This window comes from Sparus aurata, chromosome 1, assembly GCF_900880675.1.
Source record: "Sparus aurata chromosome 1, fSpaAur1.1, whole genome shotgun sequence".
Classification (NCBI taxonomy): Eukaryota; Metazoa; Chordata; class Actinopteri; order Spariformes; family Sparidae; genus Sparus; species Sparus aurata.
The window spans coordinates 26,649,989-26,671,707 of record NC_044187.1 but is presented as its reverse complement, the minus strand read 5'-3'; the positions used below and the strand labels follow the sequence as shown (position 1 = coordinate 26,671,707).

The 21,719-nt window shown below is 40.4% G+C and overlaps 2 protein-coding genes across 9 annotated transcripts in view; one reads left to right on the top strand and one right to left on the bottom strand.

The window, feature by feature from the left end:
- The first annotated feature begins 6,419 nt into the window (after positions 1–6,419).
- LOC115570712 (ependymin-like) lies at positions 6,420–11,861 on the top strand. Its single transcript, XM_030399438.1, has 6 exons — positions 6,420–6,551; positions 7,835–7,869; positions 7,959–8,093; positions 8,959–9,142; positions 10,366–10,453; positions 11,305–11,861. The coding sequence occupies exons 1-6, from the start codon at positions 6,476–6,478 to the stop codon at positions 11,453–11,455; spliced, it is 669 nt and encodes a 222-aa protein (XP_030255298.1). The 5' UTR covers positions 6,420–6,475; the 3' UTR covers positions 11,456–11,861.
- Positions 11,862–12,567: 706 nt separating this feature from the next.
- The window catches only part of pnpla6 (patatin-like phospholipase domain containing 6), a 31,781-nt gene continuing 22,629 nt past the window's right edge, over positions 12,568–21,719 (bottom strand). For 7 of the 8 annotated variants that reach the window (XM_030398799.1, XM_030399144.1, XM_030398956.1 and 4 more), the window contains 7 exons: positions 19,961–20,077; positions 18,010–18,158; positions 17,709–17,861; positions 16,645–16,761; positions 16,437–16,524; positions 15,972–16,114; positions 12,568–15,154 (listed from right to left, as the gene is read on the bottom strand). In XM_030398799.1, the coding sequence (XP_030254659.1) occupies positions 15,080–15,154; positions 15,972–16,114; positions 16,437–16,524; positions 16,645–16,761; positions 17,709–17,861; positions 18,010–18,158; positions 19,961–20,077 (842 nt within the window). In that variant the 3' untranslated portion in view covers positions 12,568–15,079. The remainder of the gene's footprint in view (positions 15,155–15,971; positions 16,115–16,436; positions 16,525–16,644; positions 16,762–17,708; positions 17,862–18,009; positions 18,159–19,960; positions 20,078–21,719) is intronic. The other variant, XM_030399223.1, reaches the window with a different exon arrangement.

The window sequence follows — 21,719 nt, the reverse complement described above, 5'->3', positions numbered from 1 at the left end:
ACCGCAAAGTGATCTTATAATGATAGTCTGCTCTTTTTTCAGTCTGTAATAAGCATGTGTTGCTTGGTAAACACCACCTACCTACCATGAAATATGCAGACCTGTAAAGTTTGGTGTTACATTGACTTATACCAATAATATCACACAATCATTTAACAATATGAGACAGACAACATTGTGTGACCTTGCGCACACTTTAGTCGATTTAAGCTAACCCCAAATAGATATCTTTTCCACAAGCATAGAAAGTTTAGTGTTCTTCTTGTCCTAACAGACAAACATGAGAGATAGAGAGAACATGAATGACAAAGACAGAGGAAGAAAAGGGGGGAGGGGAGTGAGGCACATGGAGAGGAGGGCCGGCCTCTCTTATCAGTGTAAAGAGGATAATTGGTGGCTGACCCTCCGACGTCCATCATCCTCAGCTGAATAGCGGGGTGACAGTGACTAACACTGTTCCGGTGCACCAGGGGCAGCTGCATCACGTGTGAACACACACACACAGATACACACACACACACACACACACACACACACACACACACACCGCTCTCCTATGTGCACTGCAGTCCACTCTCCAAACTCAACCACACACCCACACACAACACAACCACATTTTCAAACACACACACACACACACACACACACACACACACACACACACACACACACACACACACACACACACACACACACATTAAAACCTGTAACCTTGCATACAGAGTCTTATTTGTGTGTGTAGTACCCACTCAGTGGAGTCGTCACTCAGTAATGTGTGTAATTAGAGCTCTTTGATCAGGCTGGATGCATGCTCAATAAGTACACTGAGTAGTAATAAAAGAGGTGTTTGAGGTGTTGTTGTGTGTGTGTGGTGGGTGAGTGGGCTTGTGCATGCATTTGCAGATATATTTTTTCTTCGCCGGTACATGCTGCTCGGAGCAGAAAGTTAACCTGTCAGAACAGGTAAAATAACAGGTTTCCCTTGAATCAAGGTTAATACAGTAGCTCAGTGTGACAGTGGAAAAGTAATAATGGGAACTTATGAAAAGATGTGAACAATGAAAAACAGGCCTAATTACTTCTGGGGATGAAACATTATTGTATGCAGCACTGCAGTCAGCACAGCAATATGAGAACAGTTACCCTGTGCAACATACATTCTTGAGCCAAACACAGAAGTACTATGACATCGGTGAAGAATCTCTGTATGTACACGTTGGGTGTTGGCGTGAAACAGCTAGAGTGCCTGCGTACACTCACCATTTCCAATTAATGTTTGTCATTCATCTGTCGTGCAATGTCATTAGAAGTGTCAGGTTTTCATTATGACACAACCAAACGATCTTAAATGAAAAATCTCCCAGTATCACTCTAATTCCACCTGCATGCACCCAAAACAGTGCCTCAGCCGACTCCCCTCTCTCTGATGACTTTTTCCTTTTCTCAGAGACAGTGTGGCTCTGTAATCGGGGAAAAAGTACTGGCTGCTCAATAATTCACTAAAATTCTTGAGATGACAGCATGCACTCACTTGCATTTGGACATATCTGATGAAGCATCAGTTGTGGATGAGAAACCCTGTAATCACTGGGACTGCTTGGATTTACAATCACACTGCGCCAAGCACTGTGGCATAAGTCATTGTGATTTGCACCACATGCTGTTGGAGTCAAGTCATTAACTTTCTAAGATTTGAAGCAAAATACTGTAAGAAAGGCGTTTAACTTCCTTTCACTCCAGGGCTGGAAGTGTTGCTGTGAATTATATGATGTTTATGAAATTCTGTGGTGGTACAAGTACTGAAAATCTGTACTCAAGTACAAGAACAGTTACTTTACTGAAATATTACTCAATTACAAGTAAAACTACTCGTATTAAAATAATGCATCAGTGAAGGTACAAAGTCATCTATCTGTTACTTTTTAGTCCTTGTTGTTTAATGCATTATCAATAGCAGGCATTCAGTCAGGGTGGTTTCTGTTCCTCAAAATTCAAATTGCTGCACTCTTCTGCTCAGTGGTCATGGTCACCTCTCCGTGTCTGCTGCAGGGTTTTCACTGGCCCGTCTTATTGGCTACAAGAATGTATTACACTGACCTCTACTTTGTTTTAATGGCCAAATTCTTGCAAAACTTAAAACATTCCCATCACCCTCAGCTGCGTGTTGTGCTTAGTGCTAATAAGATAATGTTAGCATGCTAATACAGTACGCTAAGATGGTGGCTATGGTGCCCATTATCTGCAAAGAATCAGCATGTTAGTACAGTCACTCTGACTGTGTTAGCATACTAACGTTAGCATTTAGTCCAGCCCCACAGAGCTGTTAGCATGGCTACCGACAATTCTCAAGCTTGTTAATCAATAACAAGTAAATATAAGGAAATAAATAACAGATATAAAACATACTAAAAGCTGTTAAAAAAGTGGTGGATACTAGGCCGGTTAAAATCCTAAGAAAGTGGAAGGTTTCTCCGATATGATATATAACAATGTAAGAATGATGGGAGAAAAAATTATAACACTAATCCAAATGTAGGAATTATGAGGCCACAAAAGTTTTAAAAGGAGGAGCACATGTAAACTGGTGGTGCTACAGGGAATGTGTGGACGATCCCTTGAACCATCTTGTAACATCAGGATCTGCTACCATGAACTCTCACTGCACATTTCTTGGTTTTTTTTTTGTTTTCTTCTTTGTAACAATGCTGGACAGCAGGTGTTACTGAGTTTATAGTCGGGTTAAAATCTGTCAGTGGTTGTCAGCACCCTGCTGTATTAATTCACTGACAACAAATCACATCTGTGCAATGAAAAATCCATGTTCGACATATTTACCTTTGCGTTGAAGTTATTTCCTGTCTCAGTTTGTGTGTGCAACTTTTAAACAAGTTTTATTTCAGGCCTGCTCATGCAGCACTCCTTAGATTTTTAAGGCGACAGGGTCTGAAATTGCCTCGACTTTCCACTGACTTTGTCATCGACTGGCATTCAGGCACAAAATTAACAAATCTGCCTACAGCGTCTCCTGCTTTAACATTGAGGAGCAGTAAAATCTGTTAAAATTGCAAAATAGAAATGACTTTAACAATGTAATTTCCTTATCACTACAGGGACTTTACACTCAACGCCATCTCTTCCTGCGCAGACCTACGCCAAAGTCCCAGCATGCTTAGATAATCATAAGACTGATAATTGGACAGACTAGCAGGGCTCTTACTGCTGCTAACGCTTCCAGAGCAGGCGCTCATCTCTCTAATCACACAGGACAGATGAATAATTTCATCTGTGAATACCTTGGCGTTTCTTTATTAAAGGATGACTCACAAATTCCTGTGAGTGAGAAGAGGCTCTGACAATAAAAAGAGATTCTCTTATTATTGTGAGAAGCCTCAGAGTTTTCAAATGGATTTCTAGAGAGAACAGCAAAAGATAACTGTTAAATGTGAAAAATGTGTTAGCAGAGAAGTGTAACTGTGGACAGGCGGATGTTTCACTCGGCAGATCACACCACAGCATGTTGCTATGAGTTTAATCTCTTTACCTTGAATGAAAGTCACAATGCCTTGTGGCTGATGCTTTACTTTAACCCCCAAATCCAGCACTTCTACACAGTATGGGCTCAATAGGTTGGTTAAAGGCAAATGAGATTGCAGCTGTAAACGGATACATAAAGACGTGTAGTGTACTGTAGTGTGATTTGTATCCGTATTTTGTTAATATGCTGAAATGGGGGTTAAAAAAAAGTGTCACCACCTCCAGGATATTTAAGTAACTGATCTCGGTTCATTAAGTTAATTATTTTCAGAGAACCCTCAGATTTAGTAACAAGTAAGACAAATGTATAAATAAAAGTAACATGACATAAGAGTGGTGCTGCCTCCATCTGCTGTAGAGCAGCGAGTACTGCAGTTTTCCACAGACAGAAAACAGCCATTTACACTAAACAGGAGCAGCACTTGAGAATTTTAAAATAAGAGATCCAGCCTTCCTGTGGCGCACACTTGGGTGGTTTGCATATTTAGCGGATGAACGTCACTCATTAATTTGCCACCAATATGCTTCATTTCATAGAAGAGACAAAACTGTGAAGGACTTATATGTGCTCTTTCCAGAAGTTGCCAGAAGTTGGTTAGCTTAGCGTAGCTTAGCATAAAGACTCAAAGGTTGTTTTTACATTTATTTTTTTGTTTTTATAAATTAAAAGCTACAGAATGTGTTCATCGAGCTTCTTGTAGCTGGAAAGAGACAGACCAGCTATTTCGCTCTCATTTCAGCCATCATGCTCATTCATATTTACTGTATATGCTTCATCTTTCTTAATTTTCTCTTGCTGCAACAAGGCAGGTTCCTTTATGTGCAAACTTCCTTGGCTTCTCATTCTATTTCTAATTTGCCGGATCAATAAAAAATCCCTTCAAACCCTCAAATGTAGTACTATCTGTGTGTGCAGGTGCGTCTTTGATAAACTGTTGTTAGTCTTCAGATAAAGATGAAGCAGCTGACTCTGAGCTCACAGCTTTTATGATCATTACCAGTGTGCGCTGGCCTTTATTTCCACTGGAAAATACTTAACCTCTGAGCTTTCATGTGATGTGGCTTTATCTTTTTGGCAAAGTCTTTTCTCCTTTTATCTAATAGGAAATTGTAACTGCAATCTGACAGGACATCTCTCCATCATTATGGTGTAAACGAAGATAAACAAAAAAGTATTAAAGCAATAGCATAAATCCTGTTGGAATCTTGTCAGCAACTCTAGACCTACTACGTATAATTGTGTGCTTTATAAGTTATACATGAATAAAATGTAACCACAAGTTTATACAAATAAAGTTTGAAGTTTGGAATTTGGAAACTGAATCATATCCAAACCTAAACACAAGCTAATGAATCTAGTTTCAGTTTAGACCATAATGTGCTCTCTCCTGGTTGTAGGTGATTGTTGAACTGATTCTATAAACACCTTTATATTTCAAAGCAAAATATAACGTATATTTGATAGGTTTAGAGAGTTTTAAAAACCTGCTCTCCTCACTACCAAAAACTGTTAAACTGTAATAAGTCACTCAGGCAGTGCAGACCAAAACACTCAATGTGGGAGTGACAAAAATCAGATTTTACCTGGAAAAGCCTCCTTTAAACTGAAGTACCTCAGTTATATTCTTGACCTAACACTGGGTATTAACGCCGCTGATAAATGTATGTTGCTCCTTTAACATTTCAAAGAAAAATTGTTTGAAAAAAGCCATTTTAGGCTAAATTATATTTCCAATATCCTTAATGGGAAGCAACATGCAAACCTTTAATAACCAAAGTTATCACGAATATTGAACTGGTGACTTATCCAGTTTGTACCCTGCTGTCGCCCAGTGTCAGATGGGATTGGCTCCAGGTGCCCCCATGACCCTGAAAGGGGGGAGTGGTTTCAGATACTGGGTGGATGGATGGATTTTGAATATTGTATTTTAAAAATGACTTCTCGAACTTCTTATCAGTTGTATGAATTACTCTATATTTAAGTAGTTAATATAATTTCCATTATCACTTTTAACATTATCCTTGCTGTCACTGTAATGCCCTGACTGAGGTGGAGTTGGACTGTATCTCAGTGACTTTCTGAACCAGCAGATAAGGATGGTGCCCCTGACTATGGCTCCATTTTTGCTTTATTGCACCTTAACAACTCTCACATGATCGGGGCTCTTTATGAAATCTGCACACAACCTGCGCACATTGTTTTTTTGATGACGTATAACTAAAGTACGTAGTGTGATGGTTCCTACAGCTGTACCAAGCAGGCTGAGAAAAGGGCAGGTGCATAATGTGGGAATACTTACACCTGCAGCCAAACTGACTAGCAGGCTGGATGAGCTCCTTATATGCAGCTACTTTTGCTTTTGAACAAGGAACTGAGTGAAACGTGACATTATTGCATGCAGAAAACAAAGGAATCAATCATTTCAAGTTTAGAAAACACTTTAAAGCATGCATACAATGAAATGCCTACTCCTCAAAGTTAAAGAAATGCATTAATCAAGAGGTCAGTGCTGCATTCAATGCAAAGATGCCACAATGCTTTCCAAAGTCTTGAAATACGTAGAACATTATAAAAAGCATTTGACCTGAAGACAATTTGTCTCTGATGTGGAAAAAATTATGTGCAACAATTAAAAATGCATTCAGACTAAAGGGCAAACATAATATCTCCATGACATCAGAAATGCTCGGTGCTTAAACATAAAAACAAGCATGTGATGTGTTGCACAATCATATACAGTCTGGTCAAATGTCACACCATCGTTCACAAACGAGGGCTGTAAATTATTTGGTCACATTTTCCATCATCGGGGTTGCGGACTCATGTGATGTGAGTGTGTCCAGCTGGGAGCAGGTACGCTGTATATATACAGGTGTGTGTCGTCCCCTGAGAACAGAGCGCTCACACATTTCCCTCATCAGGCTCCTAAAGCTCCTCAACATGAACTTCATCGGTGTGCTGTCCGGCCTCAGCCTGCTGCTGGCTTCTGCTGTCGCCCAGGACCCCAAACCCTGCTGTGAGTATAGACACATGCTGACCACAGAGACATTTTTCATGTTGCTGTTATGGTGCGAAGTTAGGACTAATTAATAGTATTTACCATCAAATAGTGATGGAATGTAACAACATATATTTACACAAGTACAATACCGTACTTTTTTTTGTGGTTATTTATAATATTATTTATTTTCTGCAACTTTATACTTCGACTCCACCACATTTTGGATGCAAATATTGTTCTTTTTACTCACCACATTTTTTAATAACTTCAGTTAGTACTTTAAAGGGTGTAGGCTGCATTAGAGCTAAAGTAGCAAATTGTTAATGTAGTTTATCTGTAATTTAAGTAAGAAAAAAAAACACTGTACACTGGCTACTGGCTGTACCTCAGTGGGTAGTGCTGGTGGACTAGTGATCGGGAGGTCGCTGGTTCGAAATCCCGGCTCCCCTGGGGTGGAACTGAGCTGCATGTTGAAGTATCCTTGAGCAAGATGTTGAACCCCAAAATTGCTCCTGATGTGCAATTGGCACCTTGTCTGGCAGCCTCCGCCATCAGTCCATAGATAACTGGATTTGGCCCCAGTAACCCCCCTGAAAGAAGGGGGAGAAAACATCCCCGCAACCCTCACGGAAAAGCAGTAGAAAATGGAACGGAACGGAAAAAACACTGATTCTCTTAATCAGAAAAATGCATGATCTCAGATCTGACCCAGAGTATTCAGTATACATGTAAACAAATGTACTTTTACTTGCATGATTCTTAAGTACATTTATTAAAAGAAAACTAATTTTGAGGAACAAGTAAATATAATATCACTTCACTCAAGTATTATTTGTATGGGTGACTTTCACTTTTATTAAAATAATATTTTAACATGATATCTCCACTTTTATGCAAGTATGACTTTTAGTTCAATTTGCAAACACAGTGATCAAATACAAATAAGGCAGGTCATTTACTCTTTTTTGAGTTTCAGATTACAGAGTTTACAGAGACTTTTTGAAACCAGGGGTGCCAAAACTGAATCTTAACGGTGGGCTATGGGCCACCTGTTGTAAAATATGGTATTTAAACAAACAAAATGGTAATGATATCCAAAGTTCCCTAAATGCAACTGACTTCCTGTGTAAAGTTCCACCTGGTGTGCTCAGATTATGAAAAACGATTAATAATGAGGGATTAGAGTAAATAATTTTTTTACAGAACAATAAATCAACATGAAAATTATTCTAGTTTGTTAATTTTCAAAAATTTTCCCACTATAAATGTCTTAAACATTTTGATTTCCTCTTCAACAGTCAGTCCAGCGCTGATGTCTGGAGGAATCACTGTGGTGAGTCTGCTTTCTGTAGAATCTCTCCTGGATGGACCCGTGTCACATTCTTGTCTTCTCCTTCACTTTCTGCTCTCTGTCTTGTTCAGATGACTGGTGACGGACAAATGGGCTCCACAGGAACAGTCAGCTATGATTCTTTTGGTCAGAGGATGCGGGTCAGGAACTACGGGATCTCCGGCAATGAGACGTTTGCTGTGGACAGGCTGATGCTTTACAGTCAGGTATATCACTCTATATCTAGTATGTCAAAATTGTTTTTTAGGATTTGCTTTGGTGTACCGTAATGCGTTGGTTTTGTCACAGAGACAGTTCCACCTTCTGTGTCATGTAAATGACAGCTTATCTGACATCATGGTGGAAGTGGTGCTGGGGCACACGAACTGCTGATCCAGGAATGACTCCTGTGTTCCTGCCTTCACTTTTGCTCCAGCGTCAACGTGTCTAATCTCTCATTTTGCAACATAGTCAGAGTCCCATGTCCATGAATGATGTTCTCCACTGAGACAATGAAGAGTAACACATGCAGTGATGGGATACAACTGAGTACATTTGATCAAACACTGGACTAAGATACAATTTTAAAGTACTTAAACTTCACTGGAGTATTTCCATTTTTGCTCCACTGCAGTTTGGATACAAATATGTTACTTTTTACCACATAACATTCATTTGACAGCTTTAGTTAGTAGTTCCTTTGCAGGTTTAGATGATTAAACCAAATAATTAACCATTAAATTATCATGCATTTTTATGGATTAAGCTACACTGCATTATGTAATGTGGGAGCTCCGCCTTTACCATCTGCAGCATTATAGTGACGAACACATTAATGCCTCTCTAAATCTGATCTAGTAATCTTATAGATATTATTCTGATATGTATACTGAATACTTATATTATTATACATATGTATTGTTTCTGACACTTATGTTTCCAGAACTTTTACTTTAGCAGGAAAGTTTTGTCCAATATTCAGTAAATGACCTTTTGTTCGAAGAACAAAATTCTACAGACATTCAGCACAAAGACAGACAGAGATATGAGCAGTGAAAGGACAACATTCACTGTCTTCCTTTGTCCCTTCAGGAAGTCTATTATGAGATCGACTGGAGCAGGTTCTCTTGCAAGAAGAAACAACTGAGTAACTCCTTCGTTCCCATGCACGTTCCCTCTGATGCTAAGCTGATGGGTCAGGTTTTCATGGGCTCATCTTCCTCCTGGGGAATGGGTGTGCTGGCCAACACCTGGTATGGAGCCCTGCCCCCCAACGGTAAGAGAAACACTGTATCCTAAGTGAAGGATTCTAGTTTTAATTTACCAGGGCTGAAGATATCACAGACAACAATGGAAACTGTCTCATGGGGAAAGTTAAGAGTTTGTTTTTTAGTATCTAGCCTTGCAGATAGTTTTGGTTTTTGCGTTTTTCAGAGTTATGAAACAAATTCCACCTTCAGATTCAGTAATTTTTCTGCCGATCTCAGTAATCCTTCAACATGTTGTGAGGTGGGCGTGTTTGCTGTTTCACCAGCATCAATTTAGAGGATATTATTATGAAATTGTTTTAATTGATTATATCATATTTATATTACATTATTTTTAGGGCTGTCTAGTAATTAAAAAAATAACTGTATTATTTACAACAAAGCTCTGTAATTAATCAGTCGCAATTATTCACATAATATTTCCAAAAAATATTTCAATGCAAATGTATTTCTGTAGATGAGTGAACAAAAACATTAAACAGACATTCTCATCAGTTCAATCTGGGTGTTTTCTGAAGCCCCACTCCAGTGTCTTTTGGTATCTTTATAATTTTTCCTGACAGTGTTTTACAATTCTTGACAAATAACTTAGTTTTGTGCTTCAATTAAGCCGTCTGAAATGGAATAGATTGCAGTAGAATCTGGTGATGGTGTTATAATAAAGGCTGGTGTTATGGTTGCACTTAGGCTCTACCGTAGTGAGCATTTATACTTGTGTGCTGGTGTGTCTGCCTTTGCTGGTGGTGGTGAGCAGATTGACAGCTGAGTTTCTCCTTTAAACACACTGACCCACAACTGTGCCTCTGGAACAGAGTGGGCCGGACAAGCAGAATGTCAGCATTGAGGCCCGTACATACAAGCCCGCTCCATACAAACCCAGCTTGAACAATTTGGTTTCGGCAAGCCAGCGTTTGCCATCGGGCTGCTCGTTGAGGGACAGGCTGCCTTTAAACCCTTGTTTAAAAAATGACAATACATTTAACTTGTACCTTGTATTGGTTTCCCCTCTGAGTGTTGAGTAAAGAGACTGACACCTTGTTTAGCCTCTCGCCATTTATCCTAAACTGAACAGACTTTGAAGAAGAAGAAGACACCAGATGAATAACCTTTCTGTGTGTTCACCATGTTGTATAAACGAAGGATGTAACTGAATGATAATGTTGTTTTGTGCAGCTCAATCACTCTGATTATTGTTAGACCCTCATATGTGACTTGTGCTTCATGTCTTCAGGCTTCTACACCACTGTCTTCAGTGAGATTGGCTGCATCCCTATGACCTACACTGCCTACAATCCAGCCTCAGGATGGATTACTATCAGGTGAGAACCTGAGCTGACAAAAGCAGAGAAAAACGCTAATTAGTCATCATCACAATTCAAAGTAATCCAACATTTTATATTTCACCTATTAGATGACTTATATGTACAGAAGGTTTAAGAAGTGGTCCAGTAGATTGCTTCAACTAGCAGTCGCGACATGAGCTGCCATCGCGGCAACGTAATCCTGTATGGTAACAGACCCCATTTGTAGAAACACTTAATTTCATCATTGTAAAACACACTTCATTGAAAATAAACTCACCAGAACAATCTTGGTCATCTTTCCACTGTTCCAACAATCTCCTACTCTGGTTTGGACAAGCACCCTTAATTCACCTGAGAAGTGTGAATAAATCGAGAGAGGAGTGAAAGGGAGGGTCGATATCAGAGAAGCAGCGGAGGAAAACAGCTACAGGAACACAGGATTTTTTTTTTTTTTCCAAACGAGGCTTAGTGATTGTATGACAGACTAACAAAGATTGTTTGCTTGTGTTGAGGATCTTTCTCGTAATGTTGTCACACACTCAGAAAGACAATCTGAGCATGACAGTGGCAGAACTAGCACTTCTAGTGGACAGTTGAAGTTGCCCTCAAGGATTAAATTGGCACCCACATCACAGCTTCCGACTGAAGCAATCTACTGGATCAGTCCCTAAACTTTTTTTTATGGGATTAAGTCATTTACACTCAAAAATATGTAAACACATGGCCCAGGCTTAAAACTACTCTAATTCCCCCATTCAAAAATCAGTGTGACAACATAGTGAACGCTGTGCTGTATGTAGTCTGTTGTTCCTCGTACACGTCATGATGTCCTGCTTTTGTTCCATCTGTTTGTGTTTGTATTTCAGCACCTTCAACTGGGTATTGGGCAACTCAAACCCGATGGACTACATACCTCCTTTCTTCTGTGCCAAAGCAAAACTGGAGGAGACGGACGCACCAGATAACGTGTTCACTATTTTAGAGTCTCTAGCCAAGAAGACCAAGAAATTGGAGTAAACATCTGGAGCGTCTCACCCAGATAATCACTGATACAGCTGTCATCGGGGCAGCAGAGCTAAATTAGACCTCGATCATCATGAAATGATATATAATGTAGATTAACATTAATTCAAAGGTTTTTTTTTTACCTGCTAAGCCACCAGAAAACACAGCAAGTCACAGGAAAGTGTGAGGAAGTCATTTTAACACACTCATATGTCACTCAACCCTGTTGGCGTTGTCATAATGGGGTAAAACCTACACACCCCATATCTTGGTATTGCAGGTTAAAAGAATCTAGACTGTAGGAGTGAAAATCAGAGATGCGAGAAGTAACGAAGACCTTTAAATAACAAGTGATGTAGCCTCATCCCTGTTGTTTGTTCTTTCTCTGTCTTCAATAAATCCAGTTAAAAACATTGAATAGTATTGTACTCATCTGGTGTTGGATGTTTGAATGAATGAGTGAGTGCGACAGCAGCAATACAACACAGAACAACACAAAGAGTGAAAGAAAATAAATGTTAACGGTGAGATCTGATTGTTTAATCAATAGCAAGCAGGTTTTTTCATACTCAGACATGAAGCATCAAGTGGCACATTAATGCACCACTGTGCCATGTTTTGCTTTACAATTACTAATCACAGAAATTATAACCTATCAAAACGTCATTGTGTAAAGTTGTTCATCAGCCGATGAACAGTATATCTGCCAGTACAGTGGGTTTCCTAAAAGGTCACAGCTTCCTAAATTAAATTTGTTTTTGGTTTAAAAATGAATGAAATGAGAAAGACTCCTGGAGGTTCTATAAGTTCACATGCCTGAAATTTTGGTTTTGGTGTTGAGCCGTGGTTTAAACAGCGTCATGGCATGAACAAATCTTTTTTTTTATTTTTTTTATTTATAATCACTGTGTAATCACCACCCTCTCACTTAAGTTCCAAGAAACAAGTGATAGGGGAGCGGAGTGGATGAGACAGAGACACCATTCACCCTGTTACAAGACACTGTGGCATCAACATGTTATTTAGGTAAAAAGTTACATCATGTTACTTTAAAATGGTGGAGCTCATAACATGCAAGAAAAGGTATAAGAGGTATTAGAAAAAAAAACTCAAATGCCACCTGACATGATGCATATTATATTTATTTTTTCAATATGCATATTAAATTATCATCTGTTTTTATTCTTTAGATTCTCTTGGCATCTCAAGGTGGATGCAAATGTGAAACCAAACATCTTCTGAGCAAGGGATACATCAAATGTTTCAGTGCAAAACAGCTAAAGCCAAGTTAATTAAAATGAGACAACCCCACCTCCAAATTAAGAAAAAACAAAAAAAAACAAAAACATTTTTAAAAAGCCAGTAGCTAACATGTATAAATAAAACAGAATGGATTTTAGGAGAAAAATGGTGAAGGTTCCCTTGTTTGCAGCAAAGCATCAACTTACACATTTTCACCTCATATACATATATGAATATCAACAATGTGTACATTATAATATAACCTTGTTACAATTTCTACAAGAGGTCCATATTAATCAAGTGTTAATAGTTACATGAGGTGTTTTTCTGCCCACCCTAAGTTAAGGATTACTCACAGTTCCTGTGGATTATCCATGTGTACATCACTTCTCCCTTGACAATAATTTATTGGCTAGTTTTCAAAGATTTTAACTACTGTAAGTCTCAGATACGCTGTCATACACACCATGTTCTCTGAATGCAGGAGCCTTCAGCACCTATTGGTACGTGTCCACAGGGGCGTTCTCAGCATTGATGCTCGACCAACCCAAGCTGTACCCTGGCAAAGCTGCACCGGATTGAACAGACGCCACTTGGGGGTTGTCTGCTCCGAAATTTACTAAAATTATGACAATAGTTCACATATGTTTCTTAAGACATTTTAAGTGGAATATAAGCCATGCAGCTGCTGAATTGTTCTTCATTTTAACTCAGAGACGTTTTTTATATTTGTTCAGGAAATTCCGGGGGCAACGCGTCGTGCTGGACCCCCATGATTAGCCTAGACTTCAACTGCAAATGCAAATGAGAGTGGGCAACCATTGCCTCTCTTTGACTACAGTCACACATACACAAAATCAACAGTGGCAAATATTCGCCTCCCATTGCCTTCTATTCTATGCGTGCAAAGGGGCAAACATTGGCATCCATCGGGGAAGCAAATTCACATCTTGACCAGCGAAGTCTCAAACCACAACCAATTTACACACCAAAACCAAAGCCTTGCGGTACGGTCATACGTACATGCAAGCGAATGACAATCGCCAAGTGAAGCCAAGATGCAAATTTCCCTGCCAAAAGATGCTTACTTTTCTTCCTTTGGCCTTTTGCGGTGAATATGTCTGCCACTGCTGATGTCATGCATGTGGGAGTGTACCCTTACATGATGCACTGCTACCGGGATGCACGGCTGCTTTCATAGAAGATGAACGGGAAGCACAGAAATGACGAAACCTGTGGACACGTACCTTGACAGTGTGACCTCGTGTGAGCAGAGGCGGGCTCAAGCTAACCCTGATAACTGATCGAACACTAGTGGAAATGGCGTCATCTTTCTCTCACGCAAAACAGCTGAAACACAAAATCTCACCGTCATCCACTCACTGAAATCATTTCATTCATCCCAGATTTGCGTTACACATCGCCCTCATCCTCTGTTCGGTGTAATCTACCTACAGCTCATCAAGCTCACTCTGCTATACCGTGGGTGAATTTTAAATAAATTAAGTAACACTTTGCTCGCAGGTCCATCTCTTTTTTGTCCATTTACTTTACATTCTTAAAAGCACATTTCAAAACGTTCTACAGCATTCATTGATGTGTTTCTCTCTCTAAATGCCTCTTAATTCTTATGCGTCCTCTGTTCATTTAACCAAAACTCTACTTTAGTGTCTACATGAAAAACTCGACCTCGTACAGCTTCCCCTTCCCGACTCCCTACATGACACCTATAGCTACAGCTCAACTGCTACTATTTCAACAAATCACAGCTTTGCACTTCTGTACCAACAGTCATCCTAACAGAGGCAACATATGCAGATTCAGTCCCACAAGCGCACAAAGGAAATTGATGGACCTTGAAATCCGTCAAAACCTCAATAATGGAGTGCCATGAATGAAGATTCAGAGACACAGATGGGACGAGTAGGCGGGGTCCCTCTGGCTGTTTAATAATGAGAAACAGGAGAGTGATTGGAAGTTTGACGTGTCCCTGTTTCATTGGTTTGCTTACTGGTGGAAGTCCCTGTTTTGGCATGTTTGGGAGTTGGCAGGCAGGGATTCTGGCAATGGGTCAGTTTAGTGTAAAAGTGGATCAAAACAGCAGCTTGGCGGGGTAGACCTTCAAAGATCGTTCTTTTTTGAGACCACACCTTTTTGACGGCGGGGTCAGAATGTGAATCGATGAAGCCAGTGTGAGGAAGCCATCTGATGCAATTAAGGTTCAACAATTTTGAGGATGAACAGTGATTTCATCAAGAAAGACAAAAAAGTATGTCAGAGTTCCAGAAGTTGCAGGAGCTGAGTGAGGCGTCCAAGTCTTTAGCCTTGACAGTTTATGGACCCATAATTTTGCCCCTTGTCTTTAAAGTCCCCCTACTCCTCCGTGGCCCTCTGTCAGCAGTCAGAGACTTCGGAGGTGTTGGAGTCACTGGCGAGTTTCCTGCGTTGTCTCACAGATTTCTCCTCATCCTGTGGAGCAGAGGAGAGCGTTTTATCCACCTGTTCAGTCCATAGATTGCTTAGAGTCACCCTCAAGGGCCAAAATGTCAGCTCTGCACACAAGATATAATTTGCACTTGGACAAAAACCTTGATTATCATGACCCCTTTCTCCTCTTGTACAACTAATCAGGAGCCAGATGAAATCATAATTAAAAGGTAATATAATTATAATAATTAATTATAATTATAAGTTGCGCCCACACTTAGGAAAATAATAGGATGCCCTAGTCTGGACCCAGATAACAAACTTAAACTATTTACTGTTTTTGTACTTTTCACAATAAAAGCATACAGTGAACTCTTTAAAATTTTAAATTTTAAATTTTGATCTGCTATGATCTATTGTATTTTGAATGTATAGGACAGAATTCGATTCCAACACTTGATCAATACTGTGACAGATTTTGGCCCCAAGTGAGCCGTATCGTGGTCGTTTTAGCTTCACTTTTGCAGAGTGGGAGGAAGAGAAGACACTTCGTCCATCTTTAAAACAACGGTGCGGATGTATTTTTTCACCTTTCATGTAGGGATGCACCACAGCAACTTCCTCTCTCCCAATACTGATATCTGCCAATAACAATTTTTCACTGATCCAATACTCATTTGAATGGAAACATGGGGCTAGGGGATTATTGTGGCATCCAAAATGATTAGCTGGCCCCTGTTGACTGAATGAAACCAAGTGATAGGAGAAAAACTGACTCAATTCTAAAACCACATTAAAGAAGATAATGCTTTGAATATGCATTTGTAATGCCATGTTTTCTGTTATTGGGTGTGCTTACAGTCTGAAAGACACCATTCTGGCCCCACTCTCCAGGGGAATGGTCCTCGGGGTCATCTGCTTCCTCCTCCTCTTCCTCCCCCTCCTCCTCTCTCACTGTGTCCATCCCGTCTTCCTCGTACTCTGTCAGACAGTCAGACTCCTCTGCCAAACAAAAGATTTAGAGGAGATATTAAAGAGGGAATTTATTGCGTGAGTGACCCACTGGGTGTAAGTAGCACCCATAAAACATCAGGGACATCTCATACTGTATTTCAATAAAACACGGCAGGTGAAAGCTAGGACCCCTTATTTATGACACTGATTAAATCTGACATGCTCTTGAAGGGGAACATTGTACATTTACAAGAGGAGACCACTGTAACAAGAACTTTTAACAGGAAGTGTGAAAGCTCTGGAAAAAGTATTTTAAACCCTAAATAAAATGAATTAATTCTAAACAATGAATTGGAAAGTGATCCTTCACCTTCTGCAGCTACGTAGCTTTGGACCGGCTCTATCCTGGATACAATCTCTGCAAGGTCAGTGAAGTCAGCTCCTGGACACGTGCAGGACTACGAGACAAGGAATTATTATTATATATATAATAATAATAAACCTGAACCTACAGTATATTTAGTTACACATCATCCATATTAAATATAATTCATGGTGTGTGTGCGTGCTCTTCTCACGTCAGTTCTCTTGCTGTCGTTGTAGTCGGCTGACCGATGGTCCTTCAGCATGTTCTCGATAATGTCACCTCGGGCCCAGCCGGTAAACACCAGCTTGCCATGCTGGAAGCCCACATCCTGAAGACATTTAAATAGAAATGCAAAGAACTTAAAATAAACATAAGCACACACTTTGCTTAGTAACTGTGAATGAATTATGATGTTTTTTTTAATTATTTTTTTGTGAACATGACACCCATTTCAACTGTGCAGCTTGTGTGATTTTAATATTCACAGTATAACCTGTCTATACAATTCATCATTGCCTTAGTTTTGCGTCTTTTCTGACAACCAGGAAATCATTGTTGTGTATCTACAGAGACACTGCTGTCCCAGTGCAGTCTTTTTTCCTTATTATGTCCCTGCGTTCGGGACGTTTCTGGGCAACGTTTGGGCAGTAGTGTAACCCCAACCAACTAACAGTGCAGGGTTGGGACTCTTTAAAAACGTAGGAACCAGGTTACATCGCTGTCTGTTTTTTCCTCTGCTCTCCGTCATAAAGAGCTACAGATCTATGTCTCTGTTTGACTGAGGAGCGGGGTGGGCTACACACAAACACAGAGCAGAGAAACAAATAGCTGCATTCATGAAAAATCTGGAGGGTTGTGCGGCGCAGTAGGCATATTTGATTGGTGCTCTAGAACACAATCCCAGAAAGACAATCAAAAATACTATTTTATTTCTTCAACATATCTTCAAAACTTTATTGTCAGTTTACACTAAAATTCATTTTGCAATTCTGTTAAAGAACCCTTCACACAGGTTAAACATGCTGTTACACATATCCTGCATAGAATAACTTTAAAGCAAAAGTAGAGTCAGATCCATCTGAACATGGCTTTGTTTTCAAAATAACTGTACATATAGCGATGCCAGACTAGCAACACTTATTGATAAAAAAAAAAAAAAAAATATTAACACGACTATAAAACTTTTTAACAGTGCTCTCATTTGCTCACTGTGTAATGTATGAAAACGCTCGGGTTACCTGAATAAAGAAAATCTATAGCCATGATGTTACTCACATAGATCTCGTCGAACTTGCCGAAGTCCATGGTCTTGAAGCGGTCGATGGGTGGTCGTATGTACTCGCAGTAGGCACTCTTTTTCACAACCTCTAACTGCCGCACACAGGACACGTAGGCCAGTCGAGATTGGATCTCTGCCATGTCCGGTACCTGTGGAGGAGGGTGGACCAAGAACGCTACCAGAAATCACCAACAGAAACATTTCCAGCTCTCTAATACAACATTGACTGAAAGCATTAAAAACTCAGCTGGGTCACCAATCATTACCAGCGCCTCTTGCTGCCATTATGTACTGTACCTTCACTTTCTCTGCCCAGGGATTGATCCGTTTCCACAGCAACCACCAGCCAGACAGACAGTCGCCATAGTTACAGAGGTCGGTCTCATCTTGGCTACCCACATCGATGGCAATGACCGTTCTGGCTCCCATGTTCCTCGCAATGTCCGCTGTTTGACGTGTAACGCGTACACCAGCATTCACACACAGACGTACAAACACAGCACGACAAAATCCCGCAGCAGAGATGGTAAAACAATAAATCCTGTGTTATTCAGCTTGTTTCAAAATAATACCGGTTTCTTTAACCTTCATTTTAGGAGCCACAAGGTTGAAACAGACTTACACCACAAAATATCTGTTCCTTTGGACCTGTCAGACAGAGCATTGTTGGCCAATTGGTGACTGAAATCACTTAAATTAAATAATAAAATAAATAATAAAAAAAAAATCTTGACCAACGAGCACAGGGCCCGAGGTCCTGAACTTTCTCATTGGCTTGCTAGTGTAAAAAAAAACATTGGGGAGGTGAACATTTTTGTGGTGTGAGCCTATTCAAAGACAGAAACAAGACGATATCCCACAAACCCAAAGGACTGATCCAGTGTGCCAAAAACAACTATAAACGCAGCTGATGGACCACAAACTCTTTAGGGACACAGCAGAGTAATACAATTCTGAAATAAAAAGGTTTTGATTTTCCGAGGCTCACTTTCCCTGGATCAATCTTTGGGACCAGAAAACACCATATTTCACAAACCTCATTGCTTGGGAATAAGTATCACTTGGGAGATGAGGGATCTTGATTCCCATACTGTATACAAACAGCTCAGTCCAGAGCTTTGTGAAATATGGCTGTGTTTCATCAGCGGAGTTCTTCTATGGAACTACACAGAGATAGATTTAGGGGAGTTTTCATTTGCGAAATTCTAAATACATTGGTGCATTTTTAAAATGCTTCCAGGTGATGAAGATGCATTTAAAAAAACAGCCCCTCCCATCTTTCTGAAAACACTGCCCAATTTTTTTCTCTGATTAACATGGAAGCAAATACAGTTTTTGAAATAAAGCTTCAGTACAATGAGCATAAAATGCAAGGCTGGGCAATGTGGTTGTGACTATTATCACAATGGGACATTTTCCCATATCAAATATGAAATACATAAGGCTGAAGTCCTCATAGTTGTACATTAGTTTAGTTGAATCCAGAATGATTAAAGTGACATGATCATATCACTACTGTTTGCGTCCGTTGAAAGCAAATCATATTGAATTGATGCCCAGCCCTACAGAAAAGTGCTCATTTAAACACGAAGGGAAGCAGACTTGAATTTAGAGGAAAGACTGGTGTCTTATGGCATTAAACAAATAATAATGAAAAATCACACAATGCTTTTAATTTTCAGGATTTTTGTTTGATACTAGAGGTAATCCCTCCTTCATTTTTGATCCTACACCTTTGTGACACCAGGCTGTTCGACAGAGAAACTCCACATTCCCCTTCACAATGTGTTGTTTCTTAGTTGAGGTGAAATCTTGTCATTATACACATCAATCCACTCTCAATACAAATATAAATGCTGACTTTTCCCCATCTAGTAATATAGAATTATTTCAGGGTCTGATAAAGATTGTTCTCTCACTGATCTTCATTTTATTCTTTAAAATAAAAAAGGTTTTCTGTCAGGAGTCAATTCATCAGATTGATGGTCTGAACGGGCTCAATATTCAGACAGGGAAAAGTCAGCACACTCTCTCACTACTCCCTGACTTCCCTCCATCAGCGTTACCACAAGCCTAACTCTGTATACTTACCCAGCCTATAAACAACTTGATTAAAACCCCTCATTATAATCATCCTCATCCCTCACTCCACCTCCCCCCTCCTCTGGGGGACAGGAGTTTGATCGACATTGAGGATTGTGTGTTGGTGGTAGTGGGTGGGTGGGGGGGGAGTACCACCTCTACTTGCCTGGCAGGTTGTTGATGTAGCCACCGTCCATTAGCAAGTTGCCATCTTTGGGGTCGCAGAGAGGCGGCAGATACCCCGAGAGGGTCATGCTCGCTCGCACATAGCGCCACAGAGAGCCTGACACACCAGGGAGGGAAGGAGGGAGGAGGGAGGAGGGGGGATAACATCTCAATAATGTTTGCTATACGTTTCAGGTTAGTGTTGACGCAGACCGCAGTCCAAACACCAGAGGGAGTTCGGACAAAGGAAAGTAGCCGATCCCTGCAAAGGCTAGGACTGTGGTTCTGTCTACCTTTAGACTCTGGTGTACACCACTGCTAACCTCATTACCTTGCACAGAGACCCTGTGTGACTTGTGCGTAAGGTAAAAAAGGAAATGGCAACCATCACAGAGCACCAAGGCTGTATGGATCTCCAAACAGTGTCCCAACAACAGTGCTTTATAGCATATAATCATATGAATTTGCACCTTTTTCAAAGTTCCTACGAATGCCACATATGCTGTATATGACAACTGAAACCAATCGTGATAATTTGAAGAGGAGCAGTTGAAGAAATCGTAATTGACATACTTTAGTTGATTTATGTCAGAAAAACAGCAGCTGCAAGGGTCGTGACAGTGTTTGGAGATCCTTCACCGTGAACATAGCAGGGAAGCACCCAGCCTGCCCAGTCTTGCAGTCCAGCATGGTGCCAGCGGGGGGCAGGAGCAGGCCGGGTGCAGCATGGGTTGGAAGGATAAGGAGCACCGTAGAGAAAAGCGAGGGGTGCAACTGTGCATGGAGTATATGTGAATGTTGAGGCAGACTTATCTTACTGACCTATGACTTTAGAGGCATTAGTACCACCTACAGCTTTCCATTTGTTTCTCTTGACTTATTGTAACTTAAGGGCTTCGTTCAGTTTGTACAGGAGCTACAATTGGGCAACAGCAGGATCCAGAACACATATCCTTGCATAATTCTAAAAAAAGAAAAGAAAAGAAAAACAAAGCAAGTAATACATGCAATCAATATATATTCATGAGAAATATATAGATTGGCTCACGTTGTCTAACACTGGCATGCACATAAAAGCAAGCAAAGCCAGGGGAGAGGACAGGTGCTGTATAGGAGAGGCTGAACATGGTCCTGTAGGTAGACGTGATTAAAATGAAACAGAAGCACATGGACCTCCTCAAGGGAAACGAGCTGCAGTTCAGTCCAATGGACAGACGTGTTTAGGCCCAACGGAACGCACAGTGATCCACAACGACAACAACAGACAGATGCAATGTTTATATGGTGCAGCCCTTCATCTCGCCACTTCAGCACTATCTGGTCTGGTCTAACCAAGCTGAATCCAAACCAATCAAGTTTCACTTACGCCAGTCAAGCTGTGCGACCTGCAAGTGAATAACTGCGAGGTGCGTGAAGGCGTCTGTGGTGCAAGCAACATCCAGAACTTTACAGATATGAAAGAGAAGGGGAAATTTAGCAAATATAGGCGGGCAGTAGAAGCCAGACCATCATGCATCTCCCTATGACTCACAGGGATCATCCAGACCAAAAGCGAGGGGAATTATTTGGTCGTCTACATTAAATACAAAGTCGATGAAAAGACGTGAAAAAGTGTGAATTTGTGTGTTTTTGCTCCTGGCAATGAACCAACTAACGTTGACATCATGGCATTAACTCCAAGACAGGTCTCAGCATAGCATAGCCCTGATTGATTAGAACTCTTCCAAGGAACAAGCATCTCAAAGTTAGATTCAAGCTTT

Coding starts and splice junctions, on each gene's coding strand:
- LOC115570712 (XM_030399438.1), top strand. CDS start 6,476: ATGAACTTCATCGGTGTGCTGTCCGGCCTCAGCCTGCTGCTGGCTTCT. Junction 8,094..8,958: donor GGCTGATGCTTTACAGTCAG/GTATATCACTCT, acceptor TTGTCCCTTCAG/GAAGTCTATTATGAGATCGA. Junction 9,143..10,365: donor TGGAGCCCTGCCCCCCAACG/GTAAGAGAAACA, acceptor TCATGTCTTCAG/GCTTCTACACCACTGTCTTC.